Below are 18,401 nucleotides of genomic sequence, written 5' to 3'. Positions count from 1 at the left end.
TTTCCTTCTATTTTCAGATACTATCACTTTGCCCCCTCTTTCTTTTCTGCTCAAACTCTCCTCCTTCTCTCTAGTTCCCCCTCTTTCCATTTCTGGATGATTCTGATGTCAGTGGTTTCCCCGCCTTCAGGTTTCCTAGCCCCCCCCCCCACCTCTGGTCTCAGCCTCCTTTCTCCCATTTTCCCAGATCCCTGAGTAGCTTGGAGGGAGGGTGATTATCCAGGCTTGGGGAAGTGGGGCTGAGCACCAAGACCACTGGTCCAGGAAACTGGCAGTAGGGGAGTTGGTTTACTGTAAACCCCCAAGAATAAACAAGTCATGTGTCTCCCATCAGTAGCTCTGAAGGGAGATTTGGGGACATGAAGATAGGGGTGGAGTAGTACTGAGCAGGGGATATTATAAGAAGGAATCTGGAAGTTGGTATGGGGAGGGCTAAAAAGGGATGGGAGACAGGAAAGTAAGAATACATTTTTCTCTGGCAGTCTGGAAGCATGGGTGCTCATATCTACGTGAGGTGTTTGGCCATCTAATTTCAGGCAGAGGAATGCTCTGAATCACTCCCTTGACTCACAATAATCAATCATTTCATTAGTTTAAAGAGAATGAAACTATTGGGGGTACAGGAAGCTGGTTAGAGAGCAGCCTAGACTCAAACTCTGCCCTCTCCCACATCTCATCTTTCCCTTGCAGCTTGTCCAGGTGGAGAGCCCCACACCCAAACCCTCGGGGCATCTAGAAGATTCACTGGTCAAGAACCTGAAGGAAAAAGAGACCTGCAAGTCTCAGCATAGGGACCAGAGTCCCCCAGCCAGCCTCATAGTTGGGAAAGTAGCCAGCTTGCCTCCCTCATCAATTACGGGGATACTTAAGGAAGGGCCCCAACTACCATGGAGGCTGAGGACTGCCTTTGCTGACCGTCAGTCAGCCTCCTCTCCTGCCCTGCCCATCTGACCTTAACTGGGTCAGTCATGCGAAGCTGAGCAGTAGGGTGGGCCTGGGGACAGCCTGCCTAACTATAGGGCAAGAATTGGGGGCATCATGGGGGCGCTTGTGAGTGGGGCTCCTGGGTGAGACCTAGCCCCCGCCCCCAGGAGCTCAAGGGGGTGGGGGGCTGAGGATAGGATGGCTCGGGGCGGGGCAGGGGCAGAGGAAGCCTCCCTGCGCTCAAACGCATTGTCCTGGCTGGCCTGTGGGCTCCTGGCACTGCTGGCCAATGCCTGGATCATCCTCAGCATCTCAGCCAAGCAGCAGAAGCACAAGCCACTGGAGTTGCTGCTCTGCTTCCTCGCGGGCACACACATCCTCATGGCGGCTGTGCCCCTCACCACCTTCGCTGTGGTGCAGCTACGGCGTCAGGCTTCCTCTGACTATGACTGGAATGAGAGCATCTGCAAGGTCTTTGTGTCCACCTACTACACACTGGCCCTGGCCACCTGCTTCACAGTTGCATCGCTCTCCTACCATCGCATGTGGATGGTGCGTTGGCCTGTCAACTACCGTCTCAGCAATGCCAAGAAGCAGGCACTGCATGCTGTCATGGGCATCTGGATGGTCAGCTTCATCCTCTCCACACTGCCCTCCATTGGCTGGCACAACAATGGCGAGCGCTACTACGCCCGGGGCTGCCAGTTCATAGTCTCCAAGATTGGCCTCGGCTTTGGTGTCTGCTTCAGCCTCTTGCTACTTGGGGGCATTGTCATGGGGCTGGTTTGTGTGGCTATCACCTTCTACCAGACGCTGTGGGCTCGGCCTCGGAGGGCTCGCCAGGCCCGGAGAGCGGGGGGCAGTGGGGGAGCCAAGGCGGGTGGGCCAGGGGGACTGGGTACCCGGCCAGCTTTTGAGGTGCCAGCCATCGTGGTGGAAGATACCCGAGGGAAGCGTCGATCCTCTTTGGATGGCTCTGAGTCTGCCAAGACATCCCTGCAGGTCACCAACCTGGTCAGCGCTATCGTCTTTCTCTATGACTCACTCACAGGGGTGCCCATCTTGGTGAGATTGGTGTCCTCTGACCTGTTCTCCCTTAGTCCCCTGCACCATCATCTGACCTTCAACTTCATTAGTCATGCAGCAGTTTCATTATCTTTCTCCAGTTCCATCATTCATCTTCTTCTCCTGTACCTGTCCCCAAATTCATTGTTTTTGTTATGTTTTTGGTACTGGGGAGTGAACCCAGGGGGACTTTACCATTGAGCTACATTCCCAGCCCTTTTTATTTTGAGACAAAGTCTCACTAAGTTGCTTAGGGTCTCACTAAATTGCTGAGACTGGCCTCAAATTTGCAATCCTCCTACCTCAGTCTCCTGAGGTGCTGGGATTATAGACATGCAACACTGAGCTCGGCCCCCCCAATCCATTTGTGATCCTCCATCTCCATCATTTATTTTCTAGTTCCTGCCACCCCACTTCCCAGCTCTATCATCTGTGCTTTAGTCCCCATTATTCAACTCTCTTATCCACCCTTCAGTTCCACTGCCTATCCTTCAGCTCTATCAGCTATCCCACAGCTCCCCTGTTCAACCTATTCAACTGCTGAGAGCCATTCTCCATTCCCTAATTCCCTCATGAGACCATACAGTCTCATGCACAAAACTCCCCCATGGTTCACCCCACTACCCCAGCCAGTCTCTATTCCTGGATTTCTCCCCGTCTTCAAATTTCCTACGCCATCTGTGTTCCTCTCCCTCCTGACTCCAGCACACTCCCCTGACCTTCCCCTGAGTTGATCCTTTCCCCTCTGTTCACTCCATCTTCACTTCCAACTTACTTCTGTCCATTCACAAGGACAGATATCCCTTCCTGACCTCTTGTCCACCAACTGCACTAGGATATCCAAATCAGGTAGGCCCCCTTGGCTCTAGCTCTAAGCCTCCTTCCCTATCTCCCCACCAGGTGGTGAGCTTCTTCTCTCTGAAGTCAGACTCAGCTCCCCCATGGATGGTGCTGGCTGTGCTGTGGTGCTCCATGGCACAGACGCTGCTGCTGCCCTCCTTCATCTGGTCCTGTGAGCGCTACCGTGCCGACGTGCGCACAGTATGGGAGCAGTGCGTGGCTATCATGTCTGAGGAGGATGGCGATGACGGTCAGAGGAGGGGCCTGGCTTGTGCTTTCCTGGACATCTCTATTCTCTTTTCTGTCTTTTCTACTGCTTGGAGCGCCCCCTGCTGGATGGAGCATGTGCACCCGGGGGGTGGGGGTCCCCTTTGCCTAATCATGCATTCTGCCGCTCATGGCTTCCTTATGCACTGTGGGCTCCCTTCACTGGAATTGGGCACCCTCTAGAAGGCCACCCTGCTTAGCTCTACCCCCTGCTCCAGGTAGAGTGCCTGAGAAACAGTCCCCAGTCCTAATGCAAAGGCTATGATACTAAACAGAAGCTAAACTTCCTGGGAGAGACCCCCACTTTGGGGACAGTTTTTGGAGGACAGGTAAATTTCAATAAGTAGGTCTATAGGTATGAAGCACTAGGGATTTGGCAATGACTGCAGCAAATACAAGCCACTCTCAAAGTCTTCTTAGAACTTATAGATTAAAGGGTACTGACAGGTTCTCTGGGACTTCTGGGACAGGGTGGGTGTTTTTTGCCTGTAACTCTGCCCCTTTTCTCTCCTAGATGGAGGCCTCGATGATTATACAGATGGCCGGATATGCAAAGTTCGCTTTGATGCTAATGGGGCCACAGGACCAGGGGGTCGGGACTCCACCCAGGTGAAGCTACTTCCTGGACGGCACATGCTTTTCCCCCCTCTGGAGAGAGTACACTACTTACAGGTGGGGGAATGGAGGTCCCACCCTCTACTCTGGTTCCCTACTCTACTTTTTTTGATACTTAAACCCCTAATTCCTACTCCTAGACCGCAGGGCACCCTAAAGGGCAGGTGAAGGAAAGGCATGGGAACAAAGTTTCCCTCAGATCTCTCAGAACCAAGTTTTCCCTCTGGAGGAAAAGTTTTGAAGTTAAAGACGTGGAGCCATCTATTTTTATTTTTTTGGGGGGGGGCAAATTATTATTATTTTAAAATTGGATTACAACCAATTTTGTTGGCATTAAAATTAGAGATATTTTAAGTTTGAGTAATGGCTACATACCAGTACTCAGAAATTAAGTTTGGCAAAAATGGGAATAGTTTCCTGTAATTACAGATCAGAAGGTAGAATTCAATTTCAGGAAACATAGACAAAACCCATGTTTACAAGATGGGCCCATCTTGCAGAGTCCCTACTGTGGTTCTTGCCTTCTCTTCCTTTGTTCCTGCAATATCTCCAGGTTTCACCTGCTCTTCTTCCCAGGTTCCTTTGTCTCGCCGTCTGTCTCATGATGAAACCAACATCTTCTCTACCCCTCGGGCACCAGGCTCCTTCCTGCACAAGTGGTCATCCTCTGATGACATCCGAATCCTCCCAGCCCAGAGCCGGGCCCTTGTGGGTCCTCCTGACTATCTGGGACAAAGACACAGGCTGGAGGACGAGGAGGATGAGGAAGAGGCTGAAGGTGGAGGGCTGGCCAGTCTTCGCCAATTCCTGGAAAGTGGGGTTCTGGGATCAGGTGGGGGACCCCCACGGGGTCCTGGCTTCTTCCGTGAGGAGATTACCACCTTCATTGATGAGACACCTCTGCCATCTCCAACTGCCTCTCCAGGACCCTCTCCTCGCCGTCCCCGGCCACTGGGTCTCTCACCCCGCCGACTCTCCCTTGGGTCTCCTGATACCAGAGTTGCTGGACTTCCTTTGGGGCTAAGTGCAGGGAGACGATGTTCCCTAACAGGGAGTGAGGGGAATGCAAGGGCTTGGGGAAGATCCTGGGGCCCTGGAAACCCCATCTTCCCCCAGTTGACCCTGTGAGCCCATGTGGGCCTGCTGGACTCAGGAGAGGGGCCTGGGTGAGTACACCTCATTCTGGCCCTGAGACAAGGGCAGTTGTCTCCAGACTCTGGGGAGAGGGGCACTAGATCTGGGGCTCCAAAGCCCATGCTGTCTCCCATCCAAGTGACCAGATGACCTGCTCACCTTCCATCATCCCTAGCAAAATGTATTAAAGTCTGAAGTGTTGCCATGGAAACTTCAGTGTCCAGTGTACTGTGGTGGCAAAGGGTATAGTCGGAAGTTGGGGGTGGAGTGGGGCATGGAGTGCAGTAGCAGGGGACAGTGGCACAGAAAGACACATGGAGAAATCATCACACAAACTCCAACATGCAGTCCTAGCAGAGAAAAGTACTAACATATAGTGCTGGAGCACTGAGAGAGACACTTGAGTTTGTTGGTCTGGGGGTGTAAGGGATCTTTGTTCAGATTTGTGAAGGTGGTTTTAGAGTGTGGGTCCATCCCCAATGCCCCAACCTGCCTGCTTCCCCAAAATCCATCCAGGGACTCACCTTCTGAGCAATAAAGGTTTGGGGCCTGAATTGGTATCCTAGGCTTGGAGTTACCCTCCTCCAGACTGCATTCTAAAGCTTTTTCTCCAAAGGGGTGGATTGGTACATGAGAGTGTGGGAGGTCCTTTTCTTGCGTCCTTTTCCTGGACACAAGAACTGAGGAGAACACAGCTCCAAGTACCCTCCACACTCTGGGCCACAAGCATGGCATCACCGGGTCCTCCAACAGGCGCCAGTTCCCCTCATTCTGTTCTCCTCTCTCCATTTTCCCTTTTTCACCCACACTAGCCCCACTAGTCTTAAAGACCTGTTCCCCCACTGCTCACTTGGCTCTCTCTGACTTCTCTCTCCATCTCTCATTGGCCTCCCTCACGGCCTCGTCTGGTCTCTTTGGCCTCACTCATTCCTTCTCTCTTCCTCTCCCTCCTCCTCTCCATCTCTCCTTCCTTCCCCTCCCTCCTTTCCCCCTTTCCTCTCCCTCCCTCGCGGCTGCCGGCGGCTCTGGCACCATGCTTCGGCTCCTCCGGCTGCTGCTGCTACTGCTGCTGCTACCTCCCCCGGGGTCCTCCGAGCCCCCCGGCTTGGCCCCGCTCGTCCCGGGGGCGCCTCCCCAGGCCCCCGACTTGCTCTACGCGGATGGGCTGCGCGCCTACGCGGCCGGGGCTTGGGCGCCGGCTGTGGCACTGCTGCGGGAGGCGCTGCGAAGCCAGGCGGCTCTGGGCCGCGCGCGGCGAGACTGTGGGGCTAGCTGTGCAGCGGAGCCGAGTGCAGCGCTCCCCGCCCAGCTTCTCGGCGCCCCAGAGCCTGATTCCGGGCAGGAACGCGCACTGGAGTCCTGGGAGCCGCTGCTCCTCCGCGCCGCGCTCCGCCGCGCCGAGTGCCTGACCCAGTGCTCTGCACGGAGGCTGGGCCCCGGGGGCGCGGCGCGGTTCCGCGTGGGGAGCACGTTCCGGGACGCCTTTCGCCGTCGGGAACCCTACAACTACCTGCAGAGGGCCTACTACCAGGTGCGGGAGCCGCGAGGGTCCTACCCCTTCCCAAGTTCCTGTCCTACTCGGAGCTGACCAGAAGAGAGAGGATTGCTAGCGGCTGTAACTCTGGGTGGGACCGACTTCTACCTTTGAGTAGGTCCCGTCAAAACTAGGGCAAGGACTAGTGAAGGTCCCAGGACAGCCAAGGAAGTGTGGGAGCCAAGTTGGATTGACGGTGGAGAGGTCATGAGGCGGGGTGGGAGTGGATTGAAGATAGAGGGAAGAGGTCTGGTGATTCAGTTTAGTAGGCCTTATTGAGACCTACATGGGGTGAGAGCGCCTCTTCTAGAAATGAAAAGCAGAGGGCGTGGGGGCGAAACCGGCCAAAGGATGGGAAGTGTGAATATGCGTGTGTGTTTGGTGGCGGTGGGGGTAGATTGAGTGTGAGTGTTTGCTGGGAGTAGGAGGGAGCTTCGTAAAGGTTAGAAAAGAGAGGCAAGACTGAGGGCCCCTGAAGTCAGCCTCTGGGGCCCTGCCAGTGGACACTGCTCAGCAGCCACCAGGACAGTAGCTATTGCCTACGTGGCTGGGGGAGGCGGGGGCGTTGGTTCCACACACCTCAGCTCAGGGTCCTAGAGACCTGCGGATTTTGCTAATGGCTCAGGTCTCTACCTTGTCGCCTAAACTGAGACCAAGTCCTCTCTGACAACATCCCACCTACTTCAAAGTTTTCAGACCCCTTTTTCTTTAAATACCAGTTTCCTGAGAGTCTCAATATTCTGGCTTCTGCGGGTCTATAGGTTGGGAGGTGGGGCAACTGGGATGGGCCAGAGTTTCATAAGGCTCTTAGGCAGTCCCAGAGTATGTGTCTGGGGTAGGGAGGCTGGCCAGGGGACAGTGGTCTGACACCTCCACTTATGGGCTCTGATATTCCCATTCCTCTGTCTTCTCAGCTGAAGAAGTTGGATCTGGCAGCAGCTACAGCACACACCTTCTTTGTAGCAAACCCAACACACCTACAGATGAGGGAGGACATGGCTAAGTACAGACGAATGTCTGGGGTTCGGCCCCAAAGCTTCCGGGACCTGGAGACACCCCCACACTGGGTGAGACCCTCAGCACCACCTCTGTTTTGCCACAAACCTTTGACTGCCTAGATACACAAGCCTCACTGGATTGTGGCCCAGTGCCGTGTGGGCATCAGGTGATCTGGATAATGGTTATTAGTGGCCCTGGATAGAGAGTCCTTCCCAAAAATTTAGTTTCCCTCCTTGGTGGTCACTAATATCTGATATTCTAATAGTTTGATTCTGAGGCTATGACTGTTCTTCCCCAAGGTTCAGTTGGACAGGGAGTCCATTCCCCAAATGAGATCAGAATGCCTCTCCTTCTTTCTACCTCCCAATCTTGTTTGGTATCCCTCTTCCCCCAGAATCTCAGGTGACTGCTCCTCTTCCACACAGGCAGCCTATGACTATGGTCTGGAGCTACTGGAACGCCAGGAAGCAGAACTGGCACTGCCCAGGCTGGAGGAGGCCCTGCAGGGCAGCTTGACTCAGATGGAGAGCTGCAGGTCTAATTGTGAGGGGCCTGAGGAGCAGGAGGAAGTAGAAGAGGAGGAGGAAGGGGCCAGAAGCCAGGGGGGCCTCTATGAGGCCATTGCAGGTAAGGGGAGGGGACTGTTTGAGTATAGGAGGGGCTGGATGCCAAGGAGCAGCAGGCACAAGCCAAATGGCTCACATGTCTTCCGCAGGACACTGGATTCGGGTCCTGCAGTGCCGGCAGCGTTGTGTGACAGACATAGCCACACGTCCTGGTCGAAGTTTCCCTGTCCATGACTTCCTTCCTAGCCAGCTGAGACATCTGCATGAGGCCCATGCTCAGGGTCAGTTGGGGAAGGGTAGGCCCTGGGATTGAGTGGGGTTGGAAACAGACAAGAGTGAAGATTTGTCTCCGATGATATCCTGAGCCCCATCTCTCCCTCCCATCTGTCTCTGGATCTATAGTTCTACTGTCAGGGGCCATGGGGACCATCACTTCAGGAGGAAGACTCTTAATTTGCTCTCCTTCTTTGGCGTCTTCATGAAAAGCTCAGGAGATGGTTCAGAGGGCTCCTTCTACCCTTGCTTCCTCTCACCTCCCTTTGCTCTCTCTCCTTTCTTCCTCTTCTTTGAACTCTGCCAGCAAAGGTATGTTTGGGTACGTTTCTGAAAGAAATGATAGGTGGGTATATTTGCCAGACAGACTGGGGGCTCTTGGATTTGTTCAGATGGTCCTGGGAGACCACCTTCTATAGCTCTGTCTCTGTCTATGTGTCTTGTTTGCCCTGCCCAAGGGTCATTGTTGTTCTCAGTCTCTGTTCCCCTCCCCCATTCCTCCATCTTCAGTGGGGAATCTGACTCAAGCCATGGAAAATGTCCTGAGTGTCCTACTCTTCTACCCAGAGGATGAGGTTGCCAAGAAAGCTCTAGCCCAGTATCAGGCTCAGCTGGGAGAGCCAAGACCTGGGCTTGGACCAAGAGAGGTAACTCCCTTCCCTGCACTTACCCTACGTGGCAGCCCTAGATCAAACAAATAGACCTAAAAAATAACCTGGACACTCCATCCTGGCCTCTTACCCAAGTGCTCTAGCCACCAGTGGGAACCTGAAGTCCAACATCTGATTTCTGCTTCAACTCCCTGCTCCCCACTTCAGACTGCTTTGGAATCCAGCTCCCCCCATACTCTTCCCTTAACCTCACTCCTGCCTGCCTTGCCTTCTCTCTCTCTCTCTCTCTCTCTCTCTCTCTCTCTCTCTCTCTCTCTCTCTTACACACACACACACACACACACACACACACACACACACAGACTCCTTTCCAGTTTGAGCCCAGATCTCTGAAGTCACTGAGGAAGGAAAGTTGAACCCATAACCAGAAGGAGCAGTGAAGGGCTCAAGGAGTGTCCAGGCCTTCACTTCCCTTCTTCTTGTCCTCCTCTACCCACCTCAGGACATCCAGCGCTTCATCCTTAGATCTCTGGGGGAGAAAAGGCAGCTGTACTATGCCATGGAGCACCTGGGCACCAGCTTCAAGGATCCTGTGAGTAATGCTGTTTTCCCATCCAGCCCACCCCGTTATGCTGCCCAGGAGGGAAGGAGCAGGAATGGCCTACATTTATATGTCACTTCTGTTTGCAACAGTCTTCCACTTTTCCGTAGCCCCAGGAGGCTAGGCGAGGGCTGTCATCCTACTTTCCCAGGGACAGAGGCAGAGTGCCTGTAGTTAAGGGCAGCTTTGGGGTTATGCCAGGCTAAATGTCAGTCCTTCCTCGGCCACAGGCTCTGAACCTCAACTTGCTGTGGCCTCAGTTTCCTTACCTGTAAACTGAATGATCACACCTGTCCCAGAGCGCTGTTGAAGCCCTGTCATATGATATAAAGCACAGAGTGCCATTGCTACCACTTACCTTGCCCTCCTTGTTGTTATGAAGGGATAGTGAAGGGTGGAGGTTATCTATGGCTGGTATGTTACCATAGAGCGCAGTTCTCTATTGATTTTTTTTTTTCCCTTTGGTACCAAGGATTGAAATCAGGGGCACTCAACTACTGAGCTACATCTCCAGTCCCTTTTTGTATATTCTTTTTTAGAGTCAGGGTCTCACTGAGTTGCTTAGTGCCTCACTGTTGCTGAGGCTGGCTTTGAACTTGCAATCTTCCTGCCTCAGCCTACTGAGCTGCTGGGATTATAGGCATGTGCCACCACATCTGGCTCTCTATTGACTTTTTGAGGACTGGAATGTAGCTCAGTAATAGAGCACTTGTGTACAAGGCCCTGGGTTCAACCCACAGCACCAGAGGAAAGGAAGAGATTTTAGCTCTAATAATTATTTGTTGGGGATCAGGAAGGAAGCTGTTCTGTGCATTATAGGGGGTTCAGCACCTTGCCTGGCCTCAGTGATGTCAATAGCACAACTATAGCCCGAGTCACAACAATGTTCCTTGCTTCCTCTTAGAACTCCTAGATAAAAGCAAGGGCAGTGAAGCTGGTTTAAATCCTACTCTGTTAATTACTAGTTGTATGATCTTAAGCATATTACTTGACCTCTCTGTGTCTCAGGGCCCATGACAAGAGGGCATTAGCACAATTTGTTTCATAAAACTATTGTGAATCCTAAGTTCCACTTCCATGTATAAAGCTCTTAAGGTACCTTACAGATAGCAAGTGCTATTAAATTGTTTTTATTGCTATAGAGTTTGGTCTAATGCCCAGGGTACTACATTAGATAGCCCTTACATTGAGATCAGGGCTTTTTCTACTTCTGCCTTCTCTTCTGGAAACAGGAGGACCTTAATGTGATAGCTTGGATTGATTGCAGGGATCCCAGGGGCTGGACTTGTTTGGTGATAGCACTTTTCTTGACTGTCACAGGATCCTTGGACCCCAGAAGCTCTCATCCCTGAGGCACTTAGAGAGAAGCTCAGGTAGGAGATGCTCTGTGGTGGGAGGCACCTGGTCTTGGCTGGAAGGAGATGAAAGGGGTGCTGGGAGGCTGGGTCTGGACTATCCTGTGCATGCGCTGAGCATGTTTCTCACCCCTGAGAGAGGATCAAGAGAAGAGGCCTTGGGATCATGAGCCTCCACAGCCAAAGCCCTTGACCTACTGGAAGGGTGAGTTCCTTATGGTGGTAGGATATAGGAGCTGGAGGGTCTGGGGGCTGCCAGCTGCTGCTGGGCTTGCCCCTCAGAGATCCTCAATGACCTGTGTGTGCCCTGTCTCTTTCCTTGCAGATGTCCTTCTCCTGGAAGGAGTGACTCTGACCCAGGATGCCAGGCAGCTGAATGGATCAGAGAGAGCAGTGTTGGATGGGCTGCTCACCCCAGCTGAGTGTGGGGTATTGCTACAGCTGGCCAAGGTAGAAAGACCCATGAGTGCAGCCTGCTGGTTAGGGATCTTAGTCACAGCTTCTTGCTCCCTTGCCCTTGGCCTGTCCCATCCCTTCTTTGGTTTATCCTAATTCTCCACTGGGGACTGTACTAGCCACTGCCTCTTCAGTGGAAAAGGCACCACTGATATGGGATGGATGTTCTTTAAAAATGAACTTTGTCAGAAATTGATAGGAAGAACAAAAGAAAAACACAAAGGCAGCCCAGTGTAGTGTTACACTCCCAGCTACTTAGGAGGCTGAGGCAGGAGGATTTCGAGTTCAAGGCCAGCCTCTGCAACTTAGCAAGACCCTGTCTCAAAATAAAGCCTAAAAAGGGTTGGAAAAGCAACTCAGTGGTTAAGTGCTGGGGGCTCAATCCCTAAAAAAAAAAAAGAAAAGAAAAGAAAGAAAGAGAAAGAGCAGTGCTAGCTGTTGCTATTGTCAGGCTATATATTATCAAGAGGTGGTAAGAGAAGAGGGAGAGAGCCAAAAGTGAAGACCCAGGGACAGTGAGGGCCTTTTGCCCCCTAGCAGGGAGTTGGGACTTTATTGTTGGCTGGCGGACAGCTGCTAAAGGATTTCAGAGGTTGACTTCAGTGTTCCCATAGACCTTCCAAGTGCAGGTTCTAGCGTCAGCATTTTGTAGAATCAGTAGAGCTCTCTAGTGGCAGTGTGTAGAATGCAATGGGAGAAAAACTATGGAAACTTCTGGAGTGAGTCAAGTGCCACTGCCTTAGGTCTTCATTTCAAGGGAATAAAGAGAGAAAAGGTGAGAAATGTTCAGAACATCAACTATAGAGAAGTTAAGGACCATATCTGTGTGCAAGGTAGAAAGAGGAACGAGTCAAAGATAATTGTCAAGTGTCAGATCTTCTTTCTATTCTTGATCACATTTAACTCATTCTGGCCTCAGGACCTTTTCATTTGCTGTTTCCTTTGGAAAATTTTCCTTTAGACACTCAAGTAGTTCCTTTTCATTATTCCATTTCAATTTAGATGCCATCTCTTCAATTAGCTGTCAACCCCTACCTGAGAAATTTCAATGTTGTAACTCTGTTTTAAATTTTCTTCATAGCATTAATCATGTCCTGAATTTTCTGGTTTGTTTATTTATTTACTTATTTGTTATCTCAAAATAGAAATCTTATAAGAGCAGGGACCTTTTCTTATTCCCATTTCTCTCCCCAATGTCTAGAATAGTGACTGATACATAGTAGGTGCTCAGTATAAAAGTGTTGAATGAATACATATAAAAATAGAAGGTTTGTGTCAGACATCGTGGCACATTCCTTTAATCCCAACAACTCAGGAAGCTGAGGTGGGAGAATTGTATGTTTGAGACCAGCCTCAGCAACTTAACAAGACCCTCTTTGTTCTTCTTCTTCTTGGTACCAGGGATTGATCCCAGGGGCACTAAACCACTGAACCCTATCCCAAGCCATTTTTACTATTTTATTTATTTATTGTGATTATTTTCCTTTTCTTTTTATTTTATTTATTTATTTATTTATTTATTTTTGAGACACGGTCTTGCTAAGTTGCTGTGTCTGGCTTTGAACTCTAGATCCTCCTGAGCTGCTGGGATTACAGGCATGTGCCACTGCATCCGGCAAGACCCTGTCTTTTTTTTTTTTTTAAATATTTATTTATTTATTTTTAGTTCTTGGCGGACACAACATCTTTGTTGGTATGTGGTGCTGAGGATCGAACCCGGGCCGCACGCATGCCAGGCGAGCGTGCTACCGCTTGAGCCACATCCCCAGCCCCAAGACCCTGTCTTAAAATAAAAAAGGAAAAAGGATGTGGCTCAGTGGTAAAGCTCCCTGGGTTCAATTCCCAGTACAAAAAAGAAGGTTTGGGCTGGGGATGTAGCTCAGTGGAAGATCACTTGCCTAGCAGGCATGAAGCCCTGGGTTCCATCCCTAGCACCAACAAATAAAATAGAAGATTGGGTAACTAGGAGGTCTCACAGAGATGAGATTTGTATGCTGGGGTAATGTGGTTGTGGTACTTAAACTGAGATCTAAAAAGAAAACAGAAAAACAGATGTCAGAAAGTGAACAACCCAGTAATGGACATCCAAATAGTGGGTGACCTGTAGATGATGTGCTGAATGGTGGTAGGGTAATTAGCACTCAAGATCAAGAAGCAATGAAGACATAGAGATCATAGGTTCTCCAAAAAAATATATCAAACGGGAAGAGGTCAGGCTGTCTTCCACCAAACTCAGTTTCCTCCCAGGACCTAGTCTTCAGACTTCCTGTTAGGATTCCACTTCCAGGAAGACCTCTCTATTCTCAGCCAATCAGGGATGAGTGGCCAAGCCCTTCCTGCCCCAGTCCACAGCTCTGCTTCTCTCCAGCTATCCTTACCTTCTCAGAGGCCCCTTCTCTACTATAGGGAGTTCTCCAGAGTTCTGGGCACACATAGTTCCCTTGGAAAGTGGGATTTCAGACCTTTGCCAGGAAATGATATTCCAGACAACCATGGTGATATCATTCTCTGGAAAAGGGCAGCAGCTCAGGAAAAGGAGCCACAGGGAACAAGGACCTCTAGCCTCTTCCGGGCAGTGGGAAGACCAGAGGGAAGGCCTGGAGCCCTATTGACAGTGGGTGGGCTGGGAAAAGTGAGTCTACAATGAGTTCCCTCTCTGTCTAGGAGGCAGCTGGGGCTGGAGCCAGGTCTGGCTATCGTGGTCGCCGCTCCCCTCACACCCCCCATGAACACTTTGAGGGACTCACAGTACTCAAGGCTGCACAGGTGAGCAGAGGCACCCATGGCTCTGGAGAAGACTGGAGAAGAGGGTATGCAGGATGCTGGGCACCTAAGCTTGGGCTTCTGTGGAAGAACTCTCCTGGGACCAAGACTACCAGAGTCCTAGGCTGAGAGTTGAGAAAGAGGATGTTCCAAGACCTGGGGACCTGGGGTGTTGCCACAGAGCTGATGGAATGAGCAGTTAGGGTTGATGGACAGAGATGATTGCTGAGACTCCAAACCCATGGGTGGAAAACAGTGGAGATTAACCAGGGGCTAGGGCTGGGACCACCATTCATTGCTTCCCTCCTTTATTATCCTTTTTCTGCTGCAGCTGGCCCGGGCTGGGATTGTGGGCAGTCAGGGTGCCAAGCTGCTTCTAGAGGTGAGCGAGCGTGTGCGGACCTTGACGCAAGCCTACTTCTCCCCAGAACGGCCCCTCCATCTTTCCTTCACCCACCTGGTGTGCCGTAGTGCCGTAGAAGGTAACTGCCAGGGACCTCCACTCTCCCCACTCTCAGGTCCCTGTTGGGTCCCGAACATTCTCAGCACCCACAACTTGCATGGGTTTCTGTCTTCATTCTACAAAGACCCCAATTCCCCTGCCCAGGTGGGGGATGGCTTCTCCACCCAACGTGATTGCAGGAGCTGTAGGATACTTGTGGGTAGTGTGAGTCCATGGGGTGGTGAATGACAGGAGCACAGGAGCATTCACCAGATCCCTTTGTATACTAGGAGAGCAAGAACAGCGCATGGACCTGAGTCACCCAGTGCATGCAGACAATTGTGTCCTGGACCCAGACACCGGAGAGTGCTGGCGGGAGCCCCCAGCCTACACCTATCGAGACTATAGGTGGGAAGGCCCTCCAGGGAACAGGCAGGTGGGCACGCAAAGGACATCCCACAGCAGGCCTGGGTGGGAGTCTCACTGCCTTCTGTCATCTTTGTTCTGCAGTGGACTCCTCTACCTCAATGATGACTTCCAGGGTGGTGACTTATTCTTCACACAGCCTAATGCCCTTACAGTCACGGTAGGTGTATATGTGTGGTGGGATGGGGGTTAAGGGGGTGGGGAGGTGGGGGAGTAGGTGTAACAGAGGACACACCTGTGGGGTCAGATTCAAAACAGAAGGTTCCCAGAGGCAAATGCAGGGAAATGGCTGGGGCCACCTTAACCCTTTCTCTCCCCACTGCTGCACACTTCCTGGCCACTTGGCTGTGTTCATGTCAGGGCTCCTGACAGAGGTTGATTGAGTGCCCCCAGCAATCTCTAATTAGCTCCCCAGGCCTTAACTTCAGGGTTTTCTGTACCCCCTAAAAGAGGGTGAATATAGCCAGGTGTAGTGGTGCAGACTTATAGTTCTAGCTGCTCAGGAGGCTCACTTTAGGATCACTTGAGACCAGGAGTTGGAGAGCAGCCTGGGCAACATAGAGAATATCACACATACAAAAAAGGAAGGGTCCCTCCAGAACCCCATGTCCCAGCTGGGTAGAGCAGTGTACACCTATAATCCTAAAGACTAAGAAAGTTGAGGCAGAAAGATCACAAGTTTAAGGCCAGCCTCAGCAACTCGGTGAGACTCTGCCTCAAAAAAAAAAAAAAAAAAAAGGGCTGGGGATGTAGCTCAGTGGTAAAGCACCCCTGTCTTCAGTCCCCAGTACAAACGAACAAACAAAAGAACTCCATGTCCCTAGGGATTTGAAGAAATTAAAGTAGTCCTTCCTCCCCCATAGCAAGACAAGCATGGTGGTTAGTAGCACAATGTTGGGCCACCTGGACTAGAGTTCAGATTTTTTAAAAATAACTTTATTATTATTATTTTGGTACTGGGGATTGAACCCAAAGGTGCCAACCACTGAATCACACCCCCAGCCTTAAATTGTTTTGTAGTTGTAGATGGACATGGACAGAATGCCCTTACTTTATTTATATATTTTTATGTGGTGCTAAGGATCGAACCCAGTGCCTCACACATTCTAGGCAAAGTGTTCTGTCACTGAGCTACAGCCCCAGACCTAGATTTTGGTTTTTAATTTTTCTGAGGTTCATTTCCTAAATGGAGGTTATAGTAATAGTTCCTACTTTATTTTTAAAATTTTTATTATAACCAGGCTTTGTGATGCATGCCTATAGTATCAGCAGCTCAGAGGCTGAGGCAGGAGGTTCACAGGTTCAAAGCCAGCCTCAGCAATTTAGCAAGACTCTAAACCACTTAGTGAGACCCTGTCTCAAAATAAAACATATAAGGGCTGGGGATGTGGCTCACTGGTTAAGTGCCCTTGGGTTAAATCCCTGATACAAAATATGTATATAAATTGGATTTATTTGGGGCTGGGGATATTGCTCAGTTGGTAGAGTGTCTGCCTTACATGCCAAGGCCCTGGGTTCAATCCTCAGCACCACACACACACACACACACACACACACACACACACACAAATATATATCTATATCTATATCTATATATATATATATATATACTTATTTTGCAGTGCTGGGGATGGAACCCAGGGTCTTGAGGGAATTAGTCAAGTGCTCTACTACTGAACTATACCCCACCTGATTGTACCTATTTTAAGGGTGATTATAAGAAGTTATTTAGATAATATATCTAAAAGAATGAGCTAGTGGCTAGTATTAATAAGCAATTTGTGAATGTTAAGACATAGCTCAGTGATAGAGTGATTGCTTACCCTGCAGAAGGCCCTAGGTTCCATTTCTGGCATTGCCAAATAATGATTGAATGAATGTTAGGTGGAATTATCCCCCTATTCCTAGGTCATGGAAATTTCTAGGTAGACACCTAGAAATGGGTAAGAAAAGAGAGGCTTTTAATTCTTGTCTAATCACCTTCTTCCTTCCTTACCCACCTATAATCCAGGCCTTTCTTGCAGGATGGAAAAATGCCTTCCAAAGTCCTATCTCCTTCTGTCCTAAGTCTAGTACCCTTATTCATACCCTCTGATATCTTTATACCCCGGGCTCCAGGGATTGGGCAGGAATGATCAGAGCACCAGGGGAAGGAACCAACAGGCAACACTCAGTGGAAGCCACTGTACCCTTTGGCTCCCAACTTCCCTAGCCTAAATCTGGCCTTTTTGCTCCTGAAGTTGAGGCCCATTTCTCATTTGCCCAAGTCAGTCCTCAAATGAGGAGGGGAAAGTGAAGACCATCTGAACCCCCTGTCCATGTCCTGCTCCAGGGAGTGAGGGCCATGTTCCCTGAGAGGGGTGGGCTGATCCCTGAAACTGAACCTGCCCTCACCCCCAGGCTCAGGTTCGTCCTCGCTGTGGACGCCTTGTGGCCTTCAGCTCTGGTGGGGAGAATCCCCATGGTGTGTGGGCTGTGACACGAGGAAGGCGCTGTGCCCTAGCATTGTGGCACACATGGGCACCTGAGCACAGGGAGCAGGTAAGGAGGAGTGGAGGTATGAAGGAATGTGGTTCTCCTGGGGAGTGAAGGGTGGGCAGGCAGCCACTGAGGAGGCTCTCAGGAGGGTGAGATGGGGCTGAGATGGCCTAGGGAAGGTAAATGCAGGGGTCAGACTATCTTCCCCATCCCCCAGGAATGGACAGAAGCCAAAGAACTGCTGAAGGAGTCAGAAGAAGAGGAGGAAGAAGAGGAGGAAGAAATACCCAGCAGAAACCCTTCCCCAGAACCCCCTAGTCAGAAGCTTCAGAGGGTCCAAGACAAAACTGGGAAGCCACCTCGGGTTAGAGAGGAGCTGTGAGTGGCTGAGCCAGCTTCTGGGGAATGTGACCACTTAACTTGTGAAAGGACCCAGGAGAAGCTCCCATGTGACATCAGGAAGAGAACAGCAAGATCTCTGTCCCTGCACTCCTCCAACTTGGAGATTCATGAGGGCCATCCCTCACTGGACTCAGAGAACACTGAACAGACAGCCTAGAACTCATCAGGCCTGAGAACTAGGCCTGACCCCAGCTGATGGACCTGAAGCCCCAGGATAGACACAGGACACTACGCCTCCCTGAAAAGAAATGGCAAGGGTAGAAAACTGACTGCTTTCAGTGAGGAGGATAAAGGGAAGATAACCCACCCCTCTCTCCCAGCCTGTGCAATAAAGAACATGAAGATCCTCAGCCAGGGACCTGTCCCGTGTATCACAATTTCTGTGGTGGCTGGCCTGGGAGGAGACAGTTGTCTGGGGCTCTCAGAGTTGGGACTGTGTGAGCCTGTGATTTGTCAGGGAAATCTCAGCCACCTGCTCCCTCATGCAAATGGACCCAAGCCCCTGACAGCTGTTCTTTGGGCCTCCAACTCTAAGCCCCATCTTCCCTCCCTGAACTTGGTTGAGATAGGGCGGGTGTGATCCCTCTGGCTTCTGCTTTCACAGTCCCAGCAGGGCCCATAAGTCTAGGGGGCAAGGAGGGGGCCACGCC

The 18,401-nt window shown here is 51.0% G+C and overlaps 2 protein-coding genes across 3 annotated transcripts; both read left to right on the top strand.

Moving 5' to 3' along the window:
* Positions 1-977: 977 nt before the first annotated feature.
* Gpr162 (G protein-coupled receptor 162) lies at positions 978-4,945 on the top strand. 2 transcript variants are annotated; one of them, XM_026403292.2, is made up of 4 exons: positions 978-1,989; positions 2,890-3,079; positions 3,611-3,768; positions 4,288-4,945. In XM_026403292.2, exons 1-4 carry the CDS (start codon positions 1,123-1,125, stop codon positions 4,837-4,839), a joined length of 1,767 nt encoding a protein of 588 aa, XP_026259077.1. In that variant the 5' UTR covers positions 978-1,122; the 3' UTR covers positions 4,840-4,945. The 2 variants fall into 2 exon arrangements, with proteins under 2 accessions (XP_026259077.1, XP_077655279.1); XM_077799153.1 differs by having other exon boundaries at positions 3,611-3,761; positions 4,249-4,809.
* Positions 4,946-5,798: 853 nt separating this feature from the next.
* P3h3 (prolyl 3-hydroxylase 3) lies at positions 5,799-18,104 on the top strand. The gene is made up of 15 exons (XM_026403257.2): positions 5,799-6,376; positions 7,294-7,446; positions 7,804-8,005; positions 8,094-8,225; positions 8,728-8,864; positions 9,331-9,420; positions 10,750-10,802; positions 10,922-10,989; positions 11,110-11,234; positions 13,905-14,006; positions 14,335-14,485; positions 14,736-14,853; positions 14,956-15,031; positions 17,272-17,412; positions 17,567-18,104. The coding sequence occupies exons 1-15, from the start codon at positions 5,879-5,881 to the stop codon at positions 17,729-17,731; spliced, it is 2,211 nt and encodes a 736-aa protein (XP_026259042.1). The 5' UTR covers positions 5,799-5,878; the 3' UTR covers positions 17,732-18,104.
* The last annotated feature ends 297 nt before the right edge of the window (positions 18,105-18,401 follow it).

This window comes from Urocitellus parryii, chromosome 5, assembly GCF_045843805.1.
Source record: "Urocitellus parryii isolate mUroPar1 chromosome 5, mUroPar1.hap1, whole genome shotgun sequence".
NCBI classification, from domain to species: domain Eukaryota; kingdom Metazoa; phylum Chordata; class Mammalia; order Rodentia; family Sciuridae; genus Urocitellus; species Urocitellus parryii.
The sequence above is the reverse complement of the archived record's forward strand: the minus strand, read 5'-3'. Positions and strand labels throughout refer to the sequence as shown.

Excerpts from the sequence above, each read along its gene's own strand:
- Gpr162 (XM_026403292.2), top strand. The coding sequence starts at position 1,123 with ATGGCTCGGGGCGGGGCAGGGGCAGAGGAAGCCTCCCTGCGCTCAAAC. Across the intron at positions 1,990-2,889 it reads TCACAGGGGTGCCCATCTTG|GTGGTGAGCTTCTTCTCTCT; the intron begins GTGAGATTGGTG and ends TCTCCCCACCAG. Across the intron at positions 3,769-4,287 it reads AGAGAGTACACTACTTACAG|GTTCCTTTGTCTCGCCGTCT; the intron begins GTGGGGGAATGG and ends TCTTCTTCCCAG.
- P3h3 (XM_026403257.2), top strand. The coding sequence starts at position 5,879 with ATGCTTCGGCTCCTCCGGCTGCTGCTGCTACTGCTGCTGCTACCTCCC. Across the intron at positions 7,447-7,803 it reads TGGAGACACCCCCACACTGG|GCAGCCTATGACTATGGTCT; the intron begins GTGAGACCCTCA and ends TCTTCCACACAG. Across the intron at positions 14,486-14,735 it reads GTGCCGTAGTGCCGTAGAAG|GAGAGCAAGAACAGCGCATG; the intron begins GTAACTGCCAGG and ends TTTGTATACTAG.